Raw genomic sequence first — 18,562 nt, 5'->3', positions numbered from 1 at the left:
GTGCTGCGGGGCTGCCTGGGGGCTGGGGCATGGCTGCAGGTGCTGCAGGGCTGCTGACTCCCATCCAGGGACCCACAGGCCCCTCCCAGGAGGTCCTGGCATCCAACTTCAGAGCCCCCCTGCCCTCCCTTTCTCACCCACAGAGAGGGAAGTGCCAGAAGAGACACAGATGCAGCATTTGAGGCTGCCCCCCTCTCCACCCCGCACCCTCAATTCAGCTGACATTGTCACTCAAAACCCTCTTCCTTCTCGGGGGGTCGTCTTATCTGTCATCCGGCAGGGACATGGGGGTCCCCCCCCACCCCGTGACAGATGGCGACTTTTCAAAACCAATTCCGTCAGCTTTCCAACAACAACAATAATAATAAAGGGAGCGGCGGCACCGCACCCGCCGCGTCCACGGGGCACTTTCTCTGCCTTGATGGAGGGGCGAGGCAGGGGGGAGAAGGTCTCCTGCGCTCCAGGCCGCTGACCTGCACGGTGCCCGGGGCGCTGGGTGCTGGGGTCCCTCTGCACCTGCCCCGACTGGGAGAGCGCGGGGCGCCCAGGGCCTGCAGGGCGAGGGGGGCCCCCGCAGGAGCCTGAGGCTGCACCCCGTCGCGCTGGCCCTCTACCTGCGGTACTGTCTGCGTGTCCCCATCCGGCGCCGGGACCCCACAGGCCCTCCCCCAGGTCACGGCGGAGCCCCAGCGGGCTCACCCCGCCTGGCTCAGCGGGTGGCAACTCCCTCGCAGGACACGGGCGTTCCCGCAAGACCGGAGGCTCTGAAAACCCGCAGAGGGGAATCCCGCAATTTGGGGGGCGTGGGAGGGCGACAGCAGCGAAGGGGGTGGAGATGAAAGCTGCCTGCCCCGCCTCCTCCGCGGCCCCGGGGCGGGGGCCCCACGCAAAGCCGGACCCGCTCGGCCGCCCCTCTCCTCCGCGGGGCCTCCCCACGCCGCCCGCCCGGCCGCCTCTGCCCGCGGCGCGTCGGAACCACAGGTGGAGCCGCTAGAGGACCGACCGGTCCCCTGGGCCTGACCCGGCCGGCCGCTGCCTGCGCCGGGACTTCTGAACGCTGCCCCCGCCGAGTTCTCACCCGCAGCCAAGGACCGAGTCCCGGCCCCGGGGGGCGAACCCGGCCGGAAAGGGGGTCGCGCCCCTCCCCCCTCCCCTCCCCCTCCCCTCCGCCCCTGCGCTCCCTCCCCTCCGCCCCTCCCCTGCACCCCTTCCCCTCCAGCCCCTCCCCCCCCCCCGCCCCGCCCCCTCCCCTCCGCCCCTGCGCCCCCTCCCGGCCACCCCTGGCACTGAGGCTGCCCCCACCCACTCTCCGGGCCAAGGGGACCAGTGCTTGCGGGGCAGACAGCGGCAAGCCCGGCCGCGCAGCTGCCCTCCCCGGGGAGGGAGGGGTCTGGCCCCAGGTCTTCCACCCCCCCGCCACCCCCGTGTCAGCCCCCTGGCCACTTGTGGAAGAAAGTCACGAGAGTGTGAAGGAGCGAAATGCTGTTTTATTAAAAATTGTTCCCGTAGCACCTCTCTGAATTCCTACAAGCTTGTTTGTCTGTCTTAATGAGATCTGCTTTTCTGCACAATTCAGGAAAACGTGGGGAAACGTCAGTGGCCAGGAGGCGGGCGGGTGGTGGCCGAGCGTCGCCCCGCTGTCGGGCCTGCAGGCTCAGGGTGCCGCGCCGGGGCAGGGCTGCGGGTGGGGACGACAGGCTGTGCAGGAAGCTCGGAACCCGCAGTCCAGGCCAGGAACCGCCACGCGGAACCAGCTGGGCGACCGTGGGAGCCGCTCAGGGGTGAGCACCGCCGTCCTGTCCTGGGGATGCCCCCAGCCCCCGCACTCCAGGTTGGGGGCGATCCTGCCTGCCCCCCCCCCCCCCTCAGGCATTCGTAGAGGCACCTTCAGAGCACGGAGGAGATTCGCTGAAGGGCCTGGGGCAGGAGAGGCTCAGTTCTGGCCAACTGACCCAGGGGCAGAGGGGCAGCTGGACAGACGCCTCCACAGCGCAGCCACGCTGTTCACCCTTCCGGGGGGCAGGGGGCGTCCGTGCCAACCCGCCCCTGGGGCTCAGACAGAGAGCAGCCCCCAGGGAAGGGCCAGCTCCTCTGCCCACAGACCCCTAAGTGCCCCCTCGAGGGCTGTGCCAGGAGGCCACCCACTGCCCACGCGACGCCCCGATGCTGCAACTTCCTGCATCACAGAAGAGGGCAAGAAGAAAGCATGTTGTTTACCCTCAGTCAGAGAAACGATGCTTGTCCTTTTTTCAGGAATGAAATTAAAATCTAATGTCCATTTTGCTACGGTGTGATTATTTTTCTCCCTACGAGGACATAGCGCTGTCGGTGGCTGCACAGCTGGGGAAGCGCCCTCTGCCCTGGGTGCAGGGCTCGCTCCAGGCCAGCGTGGGTGCCCCATGGCGGGGTTGGGTGCAGGCACCCACAGTCCATCAGCAGCTGTGGCCGTGCAGCCTCGTGCAAACAATTCCATACCGAAAAAAGAAGGTTACTAAGAACAGAGCGGGTACAGGAACGGTAACGAGCCTGTGGGGAGAAACCTGTCCTGTTGTCACTGAAATCCGAAAGAAAAGAACAAACCTCAAATCCCAAACCAAATCATCCCCAGACCAAGACCACTCGAGCACTTTCCCGTGATGTAAGCAATGTCCGCGTGGCTTAGGGAAGCAAAGCGCGCAGGACAGGTCCGTGCGTGTCCTCGGCTGTTGTTTGCCTTCCAAGAAATGCGGTTGGTGACACGGCCGTCCCTGTCCACTCTGCCACCTCGGGCCCGAGAGGAAGGAGACGAGCGCGGCTGCACCCCACCCCCCACCCCCGGAAGCAGGTCCTTCCAGCGCACGGGGCCGTGGTTCTCCCGCAATCCAATCGGTGGCTTTGGACAGAGCGTGCAGGATGTCTGGTTTAGGTCGCTGCCACCTCGGCTGGGAGAAGGGGGGGAGGGAGGGAGGGAGGAAAGGAGGAAGTGCGGGAGCAAAGGACAAAGAGAGGGAGGAGGGAAATGAAGGGAGGGAGGGAGAGACAGAAAGGAAACTTTTCACACCTCCTCCAGGCGGAAAAGCCGCGGGGACTCCCACTTGGCTCGAGGCCTCCTTGCCTCCTTGCTCTCCCCGGGCTTCACCCGCAGCTCTGCAGGAGGAGGACGGAGGCAGCTCCACGTGCCCTGCTCCGCGGCGGGGACAGAGCCCACAAATCCTCAGGGCGCAGGCAGGGGACTCAGGGGGACCGATTGGCACCACAGTGCCCTGTTCCCCTGGCCCCAGGTTGTGACGGTGGCAGCAACTTGCTGCCCGGGATGTGGGTCCACAGCCTGGCAGGGCCCAGCCACACTCCGGCCTGCCCTGGAGCGGGCCTGGGGCTGGAGATGGGCCCCTGCAACTCAAACAGCTCAGATGCAAAAATAACTCGATGGGCTGGAGTCACAGCACTAAGGGCTGGACTCTCAATTTTTTCAAAGTAGTTCATGATATTTTCATTCAGCAAAGCTACAAAAAGAATAAGCAAAACGAAAGTTTTCTAGAAAACCCGTTAAGGCTAAAAACTGGTGTCAGGTGAGTGGGCAAAGGACAGCACTGGCCGCCGGGAAGCAGTGGGCAGCGGGCAGGAGTGAGAGAGGAGGTGGCGGCCTTGCCGGGGGAGGGCCGGCCCAGGAGAGCCTGCCGTGGGCTCGAGGCGACTCATGATCAGGATGTCAGAGCGGCTTTGTTTTATTTGGAGACACTGTGGCTCCGTCTTTTCCCAGCGTACAAAGCTGAATGATTAATAAAAAGGCACCTGGAGACAGCAAAGACTCATTCATCTCATGTGACAGTATTTTAAGAAAAGATAAAAAGATTTAAAAAATACTCTAGTTAACAATGCATACTTCTTACATAACAAGCAATCCCGGGAACGCCATCTCTTTCCCCTTCGTTTAGCGGCATTGCAGTTGCTGTGGGGCCCGTGGAGAAACCAGCTGGCGCAGGGCCATCGTGGTGGCAGCCAGCCTTGGGGCACCTCCTGCCCCCTACTACCAGGTTAAAGAGAAACGCAGCCCTGGATGTCTCCCCACCGGAGTGACAGGGAATGCAACAGCTGCGTTCTAGCGGGGACAGACAAATGAGACCCCGTAGAACCACCTGCCCCATTGCCTGGATCCTGAAAGCTGATGTCCCTCCTCACAGCTGCTGAGTAGGACATCGGGAAGCAGACGAAGTTGGTCCGGAAAGCACTGAGCCCAGGGGAAACGCCGGCTCTGCAAAGCCCCGAGGGTGCTACGAGCCAGAGGACGCGGGAGGACGGAGGGGAAGGTGAGCTGGTTCTCCGAAAGAGGAGGTAGAAAGGGGAAGGGGCTGGCCAGGAGGCGACTCCCAGGTGGCCCAGAGCCCGGTCCCCTCTTCCCACCCTTCCAGCCTTCCCAGCTGGTCTTGAAGACAGGCGAGCCCCAGGGGCGGGGGACAGACAGCGCCCCGAGTCTCCGAGCTGCCCAGCTGCTGCCCCAGTGAAACACGCCTTCTCTTAAAAAGAAAAGAAAACTAAAGAAATCCGCCTCCTGCAGCGATGTTACAAAAAGCCGTTAAAAAAAAACCTCTCAAATGGAAATCTATTATTCACAAGTGGTTAAATCATCACTTATCAGGATTGTTTTTCTTCTGAAACAGAAACTTCAGCTCAGTTATTGGAGTTGATTGTCTTAAACAAACAACAAAAAAACCGAATTAGCCATGTCCACGCTGTGGGCCACTGTCCCCTGCAGAGGGGCACCCACAGTCCGCCGCCAGCCGCCGGGGTCACACGAAGGAGGAGAAGCCGGTGAGTGGAGTCCGGGTGCTAGGCTGGGGGCCTGGGGGGGCGAAGCCGCCGCCCGAGCTCTGCGTGGTGACCACGGTCCGGCAGCCGGGCCCCGCGCCAGCCACGCGCTCCTCGTACCTGCAGGGCCCGGGCACCGGCGCGCCCCGGGGCCGGCGCTTCCACGAGCTGCAGTACGGGGGGTCGCTCAGGTAGTGGTTGACGAAGGAGCGCGTGGGCAGCTCGTCCTCGTCCTCGGACCCGGTGGCCTGCGGGGGGGGGGGAGCTGTGTGAGCAGGGCCCGTCCGGGACACAGGTGTACCCCAGGCCGCGGGGCCGCTGACAAGGGGACCCCTCCCCGGGCCCCCTCCCACCCTGCCGTCTGCTGTCCCAGCCACAGCAGTCCTCTTGGGGGCGTGGACAGACTCGTCTCTGATCCGGGTGCGCCCTGGACCCCGGCACCCCGAGACTCGCGCTCGCACCAAGCTGGCGAAGGGCTGAGCAGGGTGCCCCTCGGTTTCCCAGGGTGCTCCTAGAGGCTCTTTCCTTCTTATAAAATCAATCAGCAGCTTCCTTTGAGAACAGTTAGTCCACTCATTTTCTAGGTTCATTTCCTTAAACCAGAATTCCGCTGGGTGGTCCCCCAGTGACCCCCAGTCAACAAGGGCTGGGGAGGGAGGAAGCCTGGTGGGGCTCTCTGGTGGAGGTGGGGGGCCTCCTGCCTCTAGCCTGGGTGTCCCAGGGGCTTCCTGAGCCCCAGCTGCCCCATGCCTGACCTGACTCAGGGAGGCCTTGCCAGCGTGGGGGGGGGGGTGCCCACCTGGCTGTGGGGGCCCCACAGGGGTGCATCCCCGACAGAACACAAAGCAGGGTCCTGGCTGCCCCAGGGGCAGCTCTAACAGAGGCCCATGAGACCCCAGAGATGCCCCAACCAGGCCATGAACATGGGGGAGCTGCCCTCGAGTTCAAGGGGTGCAGGCCGGGGCTGGGGAAGCCCTCAAGGCCCCAGGGGTCTGCTGGGACAGCAGGGACCTGCTGGGACCCCTGGGCACTCCCGCCACGTGGGGCTGGTGGTCTGGCAGGGAGAGCACCCATCCCACCAGGTGAAGGCCCCTCCACCGGCAGCCTTTTCTCCCTCAGTATAAAGTCACCAGCACCCTAAAATGCTGCCTGAGACTCCCCAGGGAGCTCTGAAAAAGCCCAGATTCCAGGGCTGCGGCTCCAGCCACCTGATTGGGGGTCTGGGGTCGGGCCCAGGAATGTGCAGAGGTCAGGAGCCCCTAGGGACTCTGGCTCTGGCCAGCGGGAGGTCCTGGGACGGCCGGGAGTTCGCAGGGGTTGGGTGGGGGCCGAGGCTGTGCACGGTGCCCGTGTCCCTGCTCTCACGTGGCGTCTGTGCACGTGCAGATGCTCATGGGAATGAAAGGGCCCTGGGGCCGGAGGCAGGCAACAAGCCCACTCGTGGGGAGGCCCACGGCGCTGATGCTGGGCAGAAATCCTTCCCGGATGAGGGCCGGGGCACAGCCCTGGGGGCTTGGTGGACACAGATGGGAAATCTGGATCTAACTGGAATATTTATGAGAAGGCAGCAATGAATCCCAGATGTGGGACTTTACAGAACATTACATGTAAACTGTTTTTTTCTGATGACACAATAGACTGTCAGTGGCTGAATACATCTGTGGGTCCTCTTTTTTCACTTAGTCACAGCTCAAATGAATGCAGAGCTTAAAAAAAAAAAGTCTTCTGATACTCTGCAAGATGCCAGGGGCACAGGGCTTCTCAGGGAGTCACCCAGAGGACAGCTGCTATTTAACCACTCGCCCCTACCAGGTTAGCCTGCTTGCGTGGCTGCTGTGATTTGCACAATGCCCCTAAGCCGCGGGTGTTATTACTCCCCTAGTGTGGATGAAGACATGAGGCTCAGAGAGGTCAGCCACGGGGCCGGGAGCGGGGGCAGAGCAGGGGCTCGGGGTCTGTCCCAGCCTGAGACCCCGAACCCTGGGCCTGCAGCCCCCGCAGAGAGTGGGTTACTCCCTCCAGGCTCCTGTGCAGTCACCGAGCAGGCTCACGACCCCCTATTTGTAATTCCAAAATCACAAATGCTCTGAAAATCAAAACTTTTTTTGGTAACTCATTTGGTGGCCAAACCTGCCCTGACTCATTTGGCAGCTTCTCCTGATGAGAACTTATGGGAGGCTATTCACAGGCTCTGCTGGCCCTCTTAGAGTGAATATTCTCATGTTTTGCTGCAGAAATATTAAAGTGTTTGAGGCTGAGGCACTGCCCTGCCACCGCTGGAGATGTTACATAACATGTGATGTGCTGCAAAACCTGGAAAACGTTGACTTCTTCCATATGCCTGGCCTCTTGGGCTTCAGACTCAAGATCCCAGGCCTGCATTGGAGGCTGTGTTTAAGATTTATTATTAAAGGCTTGAGTTGGCTTACAAGGTAAAGCTCAGTGTCAACGAAGCAGGGAGAAAAGCACAAAGACCATCCGAAAGAAGCTGGAGGGATCTATGTTCTCAGCCCCTGGATTGGGGCTGCCACTCCTCAAATGCTGAGTTTGGTTCTAAATTTCCTAAAGCTTAGGGGAAAAGAACACATGTTGAAATACACTGAAGTCACCACTTTCTCATGGGAAATTCCCAGAAAACTCAGAAACAGATGACAACAATTCAGTTCCAGGTTTCAGACTCAGGGTGGGGCTCCTTAGTGTCTGAAGATCAAGTATGACTTGAGTCTCTCCCTCAGATGTGCAGAGCACCCCCCGCCCCCACTCATTCCCCTCCCACGAGGGAAACCCGGGTGGAAAACTGTGACGATGCCCGTGGGAAGCAGGCTGGATCCAGGTGAAGGAAGACGAGGCCCACGGAAGCTGGGGCCTTCTCAGGGTCAGGCTAGCCGGGAACGCCGGCTTCCCAACCAAAGGCAGCAGGAAAAAGCTTTCCCAGTACCAGGCAGGCCCCTCACCCCAGTCTCATGGAAGTAGAGAAACACTGCTTTATGGGTGGGTGTCACAGAGGGTCCCATGAGAGGCAGAGAGACCAGGGAATTCAGTGGGGACCCACCATCGACACCCAGAGCCCAGCTGGTGGCCCCTTCCTGCATTTCCCTACACTCTTTGTACCCTGGCCGGGCGCCCTCCTTCTGGGTCTGTTTCGGCCGTGGAGATGTGGGTTCACAGGGGCATTCTGAGAGGGACCGCTGAGTTCCTGTAGGAGTCGCCCAGCACCACTTGGAGAATAGGAACACAGGCGTATGTTTATGGGATCCCTAAAATACAGCATTCATCAGAACTTCCTAGAGGCCATCCATCACTGCGCACTTCCTCAACCAGAGGCTCAAAGCCCTAGAGCATCCGTGCCCGGTGTGGGTGCTAAGGAGGGGTCCTTGCGGAAGGTGCAAAGTGGGGTGACTGTAGCCTGGTGTTAGCACGGGACTACGACTCACTGGCCGCGACCCTCCCCTGCCTCCCCGCCAGAGGCCGGGCCCATTCACCCCTTGGGAGACAGGAAGTGTGTCACCTGAGCTGCGCCCCTTGGTCTGTCCCCCCACGCGTGTCCACACTGCGGCAGGAGGGGAGGGGAGAGTTCTCTGCCTGGGGAACCAGGGGGAGGCCGTGAGCCGCAGATCTCGCCGAGGGGTCCGAAAGCCCATGGAAGAGAATAAGACCATCAGCGGCAAGAAGCCGAGGCGAGAGGCCACGAGGGGCCCCTCGGCTTCTTGGTTTGTCTGGGAAGGAGAAGTGAGACCCGACCGGCTCCCAGCACACACGGCTGCCGGCAGAGCCCTCCTCGCGCCACCTCCCTTCCTCTCCCTGCTGCCCGCTGGTTTCTATTTAGCTGACATTATTTTTTAATGTGGATGTATTTTGGAGAGTTAGAATTATTGAGGAAAAGGAAATGCTGCAGGATCCTTTGTCGCTGTTGTTTTAAGTTTCCTGCGAGGGTGAAGTAGCGCTAGGTGAGGGTCTCGCAGGAAACCGCAGAAGGGCGGTGGGCGGTCGCAGGAGGCACTGGGCCGCCTCCGAGAGCCCGTAAAGATGCCCAGATGCCCGGTAGGCCGCTGTCTGCTCGTCTCCCCAGGGTGGGTATTGCACCGGAAAGAGTGTGACTCCGACGTTATTAGGGGTTAATTCGGAATGAGGGGCTGGTCTAAGTTGGTGGGAACAGGAGGGATTTTGAAACTGTTCTTTTGACTTTCAAAAACAACTTTTAAAGCGTGATTTGAAAGGAAGTGCTGATGTGATGCATAAACAGTTGTGTGATGAGGCAGCGGCCAAAGCTCTTATTCCTAACAGAGCCGGGAAGAGTCCCAGCAGGCGCCACGTGCCGCACAGAGCACAGCACAGGAGCCTGGCTGGGCAGCCTCCCACGCGCCCGGGAGCCAGTTCTCAGAATCGTCACTTTAGCAATTTTCCTGAAAATGATTAAAACTTCCCTGCAGAGGAAAGGACGGCATCACTATTTTCTTAGTGAAATATTAGCTTCTCAAAAGAGCTCTTCTAGCCATAGACATAGCATGGCTTCTGACTCCCTCCTCCCCAGGGCCCTGGAGGAGGGGGTGAGTGGGGAGGGGGCAGGGGGGGCAGGGGGAGGGGATGGGTGGGGAGGGGGCAGGGGGAGGGGGTGGGCGGGGAGGGCCAGAAACCAGCCCAGGTTGTTGGCCTCAGCATTTCTCACTTCTGCACCCATACATGTCTAGCCATGAACTTGAACCCAGCTCGAGGAACGTAACTTACTTTTTCATCTCTCTACTTCTCGGTTTACAGTGTATTTAAATTTATAAGCTGCCTCCAGTAGGGAGGATAAACATTTTAAACCTCGATCTAAACCCAAATCGTTTATTGGACAGCCCTAGCACAAAATGAGCTCTACAGCTTTTGGTTTTGTTCATTTGCTGAGCAACCCTGGGTTTCTGCCCCTGTGACCACTGCTTTTCTCTCCCAGGGCCTTATCTATATGGTTCAGTGACTTGATTCTGTTTCTGTGAATTTGGGGCTAAGAGAGCAGCCAGAAGTCAATGCGACATTAGGAAAACAAATGTCAGAAGGTAACCCACATTTCATACTGGTCCCCTCTGAATGCCAGAATCATCAATCATGAATCATGATGCAAAAGGTACTTTCAGAAAGGTGGTGCAGGAGCTCAGGGGACCCTCTCTCAGTAGAACAGTGGTCTTCCTGGTAAAAGTGAGTTTAAAAGTTATTTAAAGTCTCTGGAAATAGTCCTCAGGGCATATAGCAAATGGTGAAACATTTATTTCAGAAAAGCTGCTAAAGCTCAGTGAGAAGAGCCGGAGCCTGTGCCATTTAACCCTTTACCTACTCCCACTCCCCAGGCACCCCTGCTCAGAGTGGCAGAATCTCTGTTCTTGCCAGGTATGGCCAAAGAGACAGGGCTCCCTTTCCTGCCAGTCCCAGTCTGGGACAAGGGTTTAACCTGTGAGAAGAAGTCTGCCGGCATCTCTCTTCCACCCTCACCCACTGTCCATGTTGCAGAAGCTTCATTCCAGGAAGGTATGGCCAAGAGAGCTAGGGCTGCTTTCCCTCCCCCCGGCCTCCATTCACAGGTGGAAGTCTATGCCAGGTGTGCATGCCAAGAACACTGGTCCCCTTTACCCCATCCTGGCTCACTTACAGGAAAGAAGTTGTACACCCAGGGATAAACTCAGATGACCAGGGGATACACCTCCACCCATGACCCGTGTGTACAGCAGGTGTGTCAAGTGTGTCACTGCAGGAGGAGAGGCTGCTGCCCTTACCCCCAGCTCTGTGCAGTGGCTGAAGGAGTCTGCCCAGAGCAAGAGGGTTCCAGGAACAAAGAGCTCTGCAGCTCTGGCTAAGGGGACAGGCTTTTTTTTAACTTTAATTTTTGAGGGGGAGGTGTATACTCATGTGCATTATGAAAACAATGGAGTTACTGGGGGTGAGAAGTTAAGAGGAGCTGGAGCTCCACGATAGCAACAAGTCAGGCAACGGACCAGCCAGAAACTTAGCAGAGACCCACAGAAAGGAGACAGAGCCGAAGATCACTGTGGGAGTCAGAGGAAGCCTCAGAGACAGACGACATCCCCGCTGTGCAGAAGGGCTGGGCTTCACTGGGGTCAGACCACAGAGCAATCATCAAAAACATGAGGGCCAGCAAGTAGTGCAGGCTAACAGCTGGGTGTGAACCAACAGAGGCACACCGTCAGAAGCTGAGTGGGGAGATGAGGAAAAGGGACCATCAAAGGCAGATGGGATAAAGTCACAGCCATCCCCTGCGGTCATGGGGTACACATACCCAAGCTCCTCCCGCTTAGACATGGCACCAGAGGCTACATATTGCAGGGAGAGACTTCACTGAACTAGTCCAGCCAAAGTACTCAACAAAGAAACAGGCAAATAAGCAAACAACAACAAGCCAGAACTGCCACAACATATTATTTAAAATGACCTCTTTGAAACTAAAAAAAAAAGTATGAGACGTGTAACAAACAATCAAACAAAAAACCCAAGAAAGTGTGATCCATACACAGGAAAAAAAACAGGCAGCCTTTGCCAGGGGTGTGTGGGGGTGGTGGTGGCAAATATTGGGCTAAGCAGACAAAGACTTCAAAAACCGCTATTAGAATTAGGTTCAAAGAACGAAAGAAAACCATGTTTAATGAATTAAGGTAACTATGATGACAATGTTGCACCATGTATAGGATATCAGTGAAGAGATATAAACTCTATAAAAATATCAGTTGGAAGTTCTGCAGTTCCCACATACAATAACCAAATGAAAAACTCCCTAGAGGGGCTGCAGAGCAGGCGTGAGCTGGCAGAAGAAAGGAGCAGTGAACTTGAAGAGAGGTTGATAGAGATTATGCAATCTGAAGTACAAACAGAAAGAAATGAAGGAAACTGAACAGAAGCTCTGAGAAATGTGAGGCAGCACTCAGTGACCCAACATATGTATAACAGGAGTCTCAGAGGAGAAGAGATAGAAGCAAAAAAATGGAAGCAATGGTGACTTAAAACTGCCCAAATTTTCTGAGAGGCCTGAGAATCTACACATCCAGAAAAGCTCAACAAACGTCACTTAGGAGAAATGCAAAGAGATCTGCACCCTGGCACATTATAGTCAAAACTGAGAAAGACAAAACAAAAAGGAAGTCTTGAAAGCAGCAAGAAAAAGATGACACCACATACAAGGCAATTCCAATAATATTACCAGTTGGCTTCTAGTCAGAAAATAATGGAGGACAGAAGCAGTGGGGTGACATGGCCAAAGTAAGGAAAGAAAACTATCATCCAAGAATCCAGTAGTCCAGCAAAACTACTTTAAAAAATGAAGGTGAAATAAAAGACAGTCTCAGATAAACAAAAACTGAAGGGAAAAAACTGCTGCTAGGAGACCTGCCTTACAAGACGTAATAAAGAAAGGCCATCAAGCTGAAAGCAAGTAACATCAGAGAATAATTCAACCTACATTTTAAAGGAGCACCCACAAAAGTAGTTATATAATTACAAAAGATAGTATAATTGCATATTTTCTGCTTCCTTCTCTTATCTGACTTCAAAAAAGCAAAAGTATAAAACAGTGTGTATATAATGGTATTGTTGGGTCTATAATAAACAGAAATGTAATATATCTAACAATAACCACTCAAAGAAGGCAACGGGAACAAAGTTGTGTGGGAGTAAAGAGATGATGTCAGGTGTGGTTTGAAACCACAGGAAGAGATGGGGAGAGCCAGAAATGGTAAATAGAAAGGTTAAGGTGGCAGACTCTATAAATATATACTTCCTCTACCTCATTCTCTCAAGTTCTTTAAAAGACATACAATTATATAAGTAATAATTATAACAATGTATTGTTGGGTTCGTAATAGATATATAGATATGATATGTGTAAGAAAGGGCAGGAGGGAATAGAGTTATATAGGAAATAAATTTCTATTGTGTCTGGATTTAAATTAGCATAAATTTGAAGTGGGTATTGATAGGTTAAGATATATAATGTAAGCCTTAGAGCAACTGCTAATTAAAATAACTTGATAGGCAATAAAAGAAAAAAATTAAAAGTACACTGCAAAATATCTATTTTACAGAGAAGAAATCAGTAGTATAAAAATAAGGGAATCAAGATATGAAACACAGAGAATAAATATCAAAAGGGCAGAGGAAAATCCAACCTTATCCATAATTATATTAAGTGTGGATATTTTAAACACCATCATCAAAGGGCAGAGGTTGGCAGAATGAATTTAAAATACCACAGTCCAGCTATATGCTATCTACAACAGTCACACTTTGGAGCTGAAGACACAAATATATTTATAGTAAGAGGATGGAAATGATATACCATGAAAACAGTAACTAAAAGAAAACTGAAGTTGCTATACCAATGGCAGACAAAGCAGATTTTAAGACAAAAATTGTTACTAGAGACAAAGAAGGACATGTTATAATGATAAAAAGGTCAAATCATTCAGAAACAACGATAGCAATTATAGTAACTACGAGCATATGTTAGCCTAACAACAGAGCCTGAAAAAAAAAAACATGAAATTAAACCTGCAGGAGTGAAGGGAGAAAAAGACTTTAAATGATAATAGCTGGACACCTCAATACCACAATGATGAAACAAAATGTAGAAGACTCAGACAACAGCTAGATCCAATAGACGTGCACAGAACACAAGATACAGCCAAGGTGAGTTACACATTCTTCTCAAGTTCATACGGAACATCGTCCAGGAAAGGGCACATGCCGGCCATACAACACATTTTATTAAATTTAAGAGGATTGACGACACACGAAGTATGTTCTCTGACCATAATGGAATAAAATTAGAAATCAATGACAGAGGAAATTTGGGAATGCCACAAAAATGAGGAAATTGGAAACATACTCCTAAATACTCAGTGTGCCAAAGAAGAAATCACAAAGGAAATTAGAAAATACTTGGAGATGAGTGAAAACAAAATACAACATACTAAAACTTGTGGGATGCAGTTAATGCAGAGCTCAGAGGGAAATTTATAACTATAAATGCTTATATTTAAAAAGAACTAAGGTACCAAATCAATAGCCTAAACTTCTAACTTAAGAAAGTAAAAAAGGAGAGCAAATTCTAGTCCAAAGATACCAGAAAATAGAAACTAATAAAAATTCAAGTAGAAATAAGTGAAGTAGAGGGGAAATAAACATAATAAAAAGTTGCTTTTTTGCAAAGATCGACAAAATTAACAAACCTTTAGCTAGACTGACCAAGAAAAAAAAAAAGAGAAGACTCAAATTATGAAAATCAGAAATGAATTAGGGAATATCATTACTGATGCAATAGAAATAAAAAAGATTATAAGGGAATACTATAAGAAACTGTAGCTCAATAAATAAGATAATTCAGATGAAACGGACGAGTTCCTGGGACCACACAATTGTCAAAACTGATCCCAGAAGAAAGAGAAAATCTAAATATACCTATGGCAAGTAAAGAGACTGAATTAGTAATGAGCGAACTTCCAGTAAAGAAAAGCCAAGGACCAGATAGCTTCACTAGTAAATTAGATCACACACTTAAAGAATAATCAACACCAATCCTTTATAAATGCTACAAAAAAATGGAAGGAATAACTCCCAACTCATTCTATGACTCCAGCAGTGCCTTGATACCAAACCCTGACAAAGGTATCATGAGAAAAGGAAACTAAAGACCAATATCCATTATGAATATAATATAAATACAAAAATCCTTGAAAAAGAAGAAGAAAATTGGAGAACTCACACTTCCCAATAGAAAACCTAATTATACAAAGATAGAGTAATCAGGACAGTGTGGTATTGGCATAAGGCTAGATAGAGACCAATAGAATAGAATTGAGGGCCCAAAATAAGCCATTAATTTTGTTTTGTTAATTGAATTTTGATAAGGATGGTGACAAGGCAATTAAAATGGGGGAAAGAATAATCTTTTCAACAAATGGTGCCATGGTACGTATGTAAAAAGAGAAGTTGGACTTTTAACTGACACCAGACACAAAAACTGATATCAAGATTTCATAGACCTAAGTGTGAGAGCTGAGCTCTAAAACTCTTAGAAGAAAACATGGGAGTAAATCTTTGTGTTCTTGAATAAGCAACATTTTCTCAGGAGATACGACATCAAAAGCACAAATGACAAAAGGAAAAACAGATAAATTGGACTATACCAAATTTACAGCCTTTGTATTACAAATGATACCCTCAAGAAAATAGACAACTTTTGGAAGTTATATATCTGATAAGGGGCTTATATCTAGAATATAGAAAGATGTATTAGAATTCAATAATGGAAAGACAAATAACCTAAATTAAAAAAAAAAAACAGGAAAAAGAGCTGAATAGATATCTCTTTAAGGAAAAGATGCAAATGGTCAATAGGCACAGGGAAGATGTTCAGCATCGTTAGTTATTAGGCACCTGGAAATGGGGAAGGAGACAGACCATAACGAGTGATGTGGAGACACTGGAACCCTTCTACACTGCTGGTGGGAATGCAAAATGGTGCAACTGTCCTGGAAAAGAATTTGGCAGTTTCTCCTAATGTTAGATATAAAGTTGCCACGAGCCCCAGCGAGGAGCCCTAAGAAGGACCAAAGTCCTGGCATGTGCTACGTGGATGGACACTGATACATTACGCTGTGCGAAAGAAGAGAGACACAGAAACCCACATACTATCTGATTCCATTACGTGAGACATCCAGGAGAGGCGAATCTACAAAGGAGAGGGGGGAGCAGTAGTTGCCAGGGGCTGGGGAGGGGGCTCAGGGGAGCAGGGAGTGGCTGCAATGGTGTGAGAGCTTCTTTTGGGGTGACGTAGATGTTTAAACTTGATTATGGTGGTGGGTGCATGGCCCTGTGAGTATACGAAAATACCACTGAACCGCACATTTCAAGTGGGTGAGCTGTACGGTCTGTGAAATTGTACATTTCTCAATGAAGCTGATGTTAAAAGTGGTTTGAACTGCACTTGGCCCTCTGAGCTGGCGCTGCATTCGGGTAGGGGTCGTGTGAATATTTAGTGCCTGGGCCTCTCCCAGACTCACAAGCTCTGGGTCAGGACGCAGCAAGGTGATAGAGCCAAGGCTCTGGCCCCTTATCCATCCCCAGGACCTAGTCCCAGTCCCGGATTCCCACCTGACTCCCCGGAACCCTGCGGTGAAGGTGTCTACAAGAGGCCCGAGGGGATCGGTGACAGTCTGCCCGTGCGTGAGGCGATCACCAGATGCCCACCGGGCATGTGGGTCCGGAACCGCCAGTACCTGCGAGGGCAGTGTGAAAGGAGCCCCCTTGGCCGGGCCAGGGCCAGCCCCAGGGAGGGGTGCAGGCCTGCTTCAGGCCCCTGCAGCCCGTGTCCTCGGGCTACGATAACAGCCCTGAGAAGCAGGCCAGCGGGAAATGGGGGGACTTGGAGCCAAGCCGACATCCTGGTAAGCGCCCACGGGACTTGCTTTAAGCCTTGGCTTTCTCACCTAGCCACTGAGGCTCCTGACAACCCCTGCAGGACTTGGGATAGATTCCACACACCTCCCCCTCCCCTCCTTCCTCCGCCCTTCCTTCTCCCCAGTGCCCCCACTTCTCTCTCTCTCTCTCTCTGTATGCATGTATCTATACGTGCATGCAGGTATAGCAGATGTGTCCATATGCATGTATGCATGTGCAAATATGTGCGTGTACATGCCCACATATATACACACATGTGCATATATATGCACACATGTGAGTACACATGTGTGTAGGCATGTGTCTGTGTGTACACTACACACGTGTGCATGCACACATACACATTTATGCATATATGTATCTATGCACCCAGCTCCATGCCAGACACATGTAATAACCCTCCACAAACATGAGCTGAATTAGAATCTCAAAACACCCCACACATGTAAGAGGAGGAGACCAGATGGTCCCCTGAACCTGTTTTGAGAGGGTTTTTAAGGGGAAACACTTTGAAATTCATGAATCCAATCTCAGCTCTCCTAGGACACCGGCCATCAACAGCAGTTGGGCTGGGGGGCTGGGGGAGGGTGGCCAGGCCATGCTCTGGAGACTGAGAAGCTGGGCTGCACCCCGGTTTCAGCGCCTGCTGCTAGGCGGCCTGAGCCCCTGTTTTCTGCCCTGGCTGTCTGGCCTCCTAGGCGGGGCGGGGAATTGAAGCAGCAGCGGGTGGGAGGCTCTGTGGCCCTGGCCTGGGGGGGAGCCCTGGGTGCCCCACTGCATTCAGTGCTCAAGGCCTACCCAGCTCGGCAGCCCCGCAGCCGAGGGAAGACGCAGGCAGCAGCGCCCTCCGTGGCGCCGGCCCAGCCTCCCAAGCAGACTGACCCAAGCCAGGCCCCTGGCTGGATGCAGGGGTCCCCGCCTGAGAGCAGCCACAGTCCTTCCCAACACACGCTGCTCACCAGCTGCAAGGACAAGGCGACTGCTTCCTTACCTAACAGGCAGGCCGGCTTCCAGAGTCCACCTGACAACCCCCTGATTTTAGACAAACGTGCCTTTCCACGTGTCCGCTGTGCTGCTCGAGCGGGCGCCCAGCCCAGGGCGAGGGCACAGGCCAGAGCCCGCGTCCTCCCCAAGCCGCGCACAGAGGCAAGGGCAGCTCTGCAGCCAGCGCCGCCTGCCGGGCCTGCTCCCTGGGAGCTCATAGACAAACCATAATTTAAAAGAAGCCATTTTATTGAGCCTCAGGGCTCAATAAGGGCTGGATTCAGGACAAAATGAAGGTGAGACTTATTTTAGATTAAATATTGATTTAGAATATGAAAGCCAAGAGGTGGGCCAAGACAGTTTGACAGCAGACGCTTGACGGCTTTGGCCCCTCCAGGCTCAGCGTATCTAAAATAAAGGCCTTCAGAGCTGGAAGGAACAGTGCCTGCGGCGGCCGCTTCTTGGTTTTGCTCATGAATGCAAAGTCCCTGAGACTGGAAACCATTGGGGAGAGGTAACCTCCCTGGGGTGCATGCACCAAGGCCGTCTCATGCGCAGATGGAAATGCAAGGGACCTAATCTAGCCAGGATGATCTTGAAAAAGAAGGAAACTGGAGAACTCCCACTCCCCTGCGCCTGCTCCCAGCTCTCAGGGCCTTGAACTCGAGACACTGGTAGCTGCTGATCACCCAGACGCAAAGAGGCCACCCCGTGCCATGGGGCTGTGCACCGGTCACACGGGCCCATGGGTCCTACGGGAGTGGCTGGGGGGCTGACAGCTGCTCAGGGTTGTGGGTTTCCTGGCTCAACTGCCCAGAGGAGAGGGACAGGTCTCGGGCTGGAGCTTGCTGTGGCCCTGCTAACTTACTTGGAGTCACTGTGTGTACATTCCCATTCCTTGGAAAAGTATAGGAACAGAAGCATCAGGAAGCAAGAAAAGTCCTTTGGCAGGACTGGGGGGGGGGAGGGGGTTGCTGATGGGAGGAGAAGCAAATGCCCAGGGGCCAGGAGGGAGACTTCCATCTGTGGAGAAAGGGCTCCCCCATTTCAATCAGCCCTGCCTGCTCTGTCCCACCACCACTCTGACTGGAGTCTGCAGACCACCAAGTTTTATGGTAATCTCCAGAAAACACTACATTTATCTCTGAAAGCCAACAGGAAGGAGAGTGGGCACCCAGACCAGAGGGCCACTTTGGCCAGCTGCTGACCTTTGCCAAGCCTTGGTAGCCTCACCCCTAAGAACTGGCCTAGTACTGATCATTTCACCTTGGCCAAGACTGAATGAAATCAATCTCTGCAAACACAGGGCCGAAGGTGGAGGGCGTGCGAGGGCTCAGCCTACCCATGGGCTGCA

General features: G+C 53.1%; 1 protein-coding gene across 7 annotated transcripts in view; it reads right to left on the bottom strand.

The window, feature by feature from the left end:
• Positions 1-3,396: 3,396 nt before the first annotated feature.
• SDK1 (sidekick cell adhesion molecule 1) overlaps positions 3,397-18,562 on the bottom strand; it is a 1,057,379-nt gene continuing 1,042,213 nt past the window's right edge. For all 7 annotated transcript variants that reach the window (XM_077140486.1, XM_077140483.1, XM_077140481.1 and 4 more), the window contains one exon: positions 3,397-5,033. In XM_077140486.1, coding sequence (XP_076996601.1) covers positions 4,767-5,033 — 267 coding nt within the window. In that variant the 3' untranslated portion in view covers positions 3,397-4,766. The remainder of the gene's footprint in view (positions 5,034-18,562) is intronic.

The sequence above is a fragment of the Tamandua tetradactyla genome, chromosome 23 (genome assembly GCF_023851605.1).
Source record: "Tamandua tetradactyla isolate mTamTet1 chromosome 23, mTamTet1.pri, whole genome shotgun sequence".
Taxonomy (NCBI): domain Eukaryota; kingdom Metazoa; phylum Chordata; class Mammalia; order Pilosa; family Myrmecophagidae; genus Tamandua; species Tamandua tetradactyla.
The sequence above is the reverse complement of the archived record's forward strand: the minus strand, read 5'-3'. Positions and strand labels throughout refer to the sequence as shown.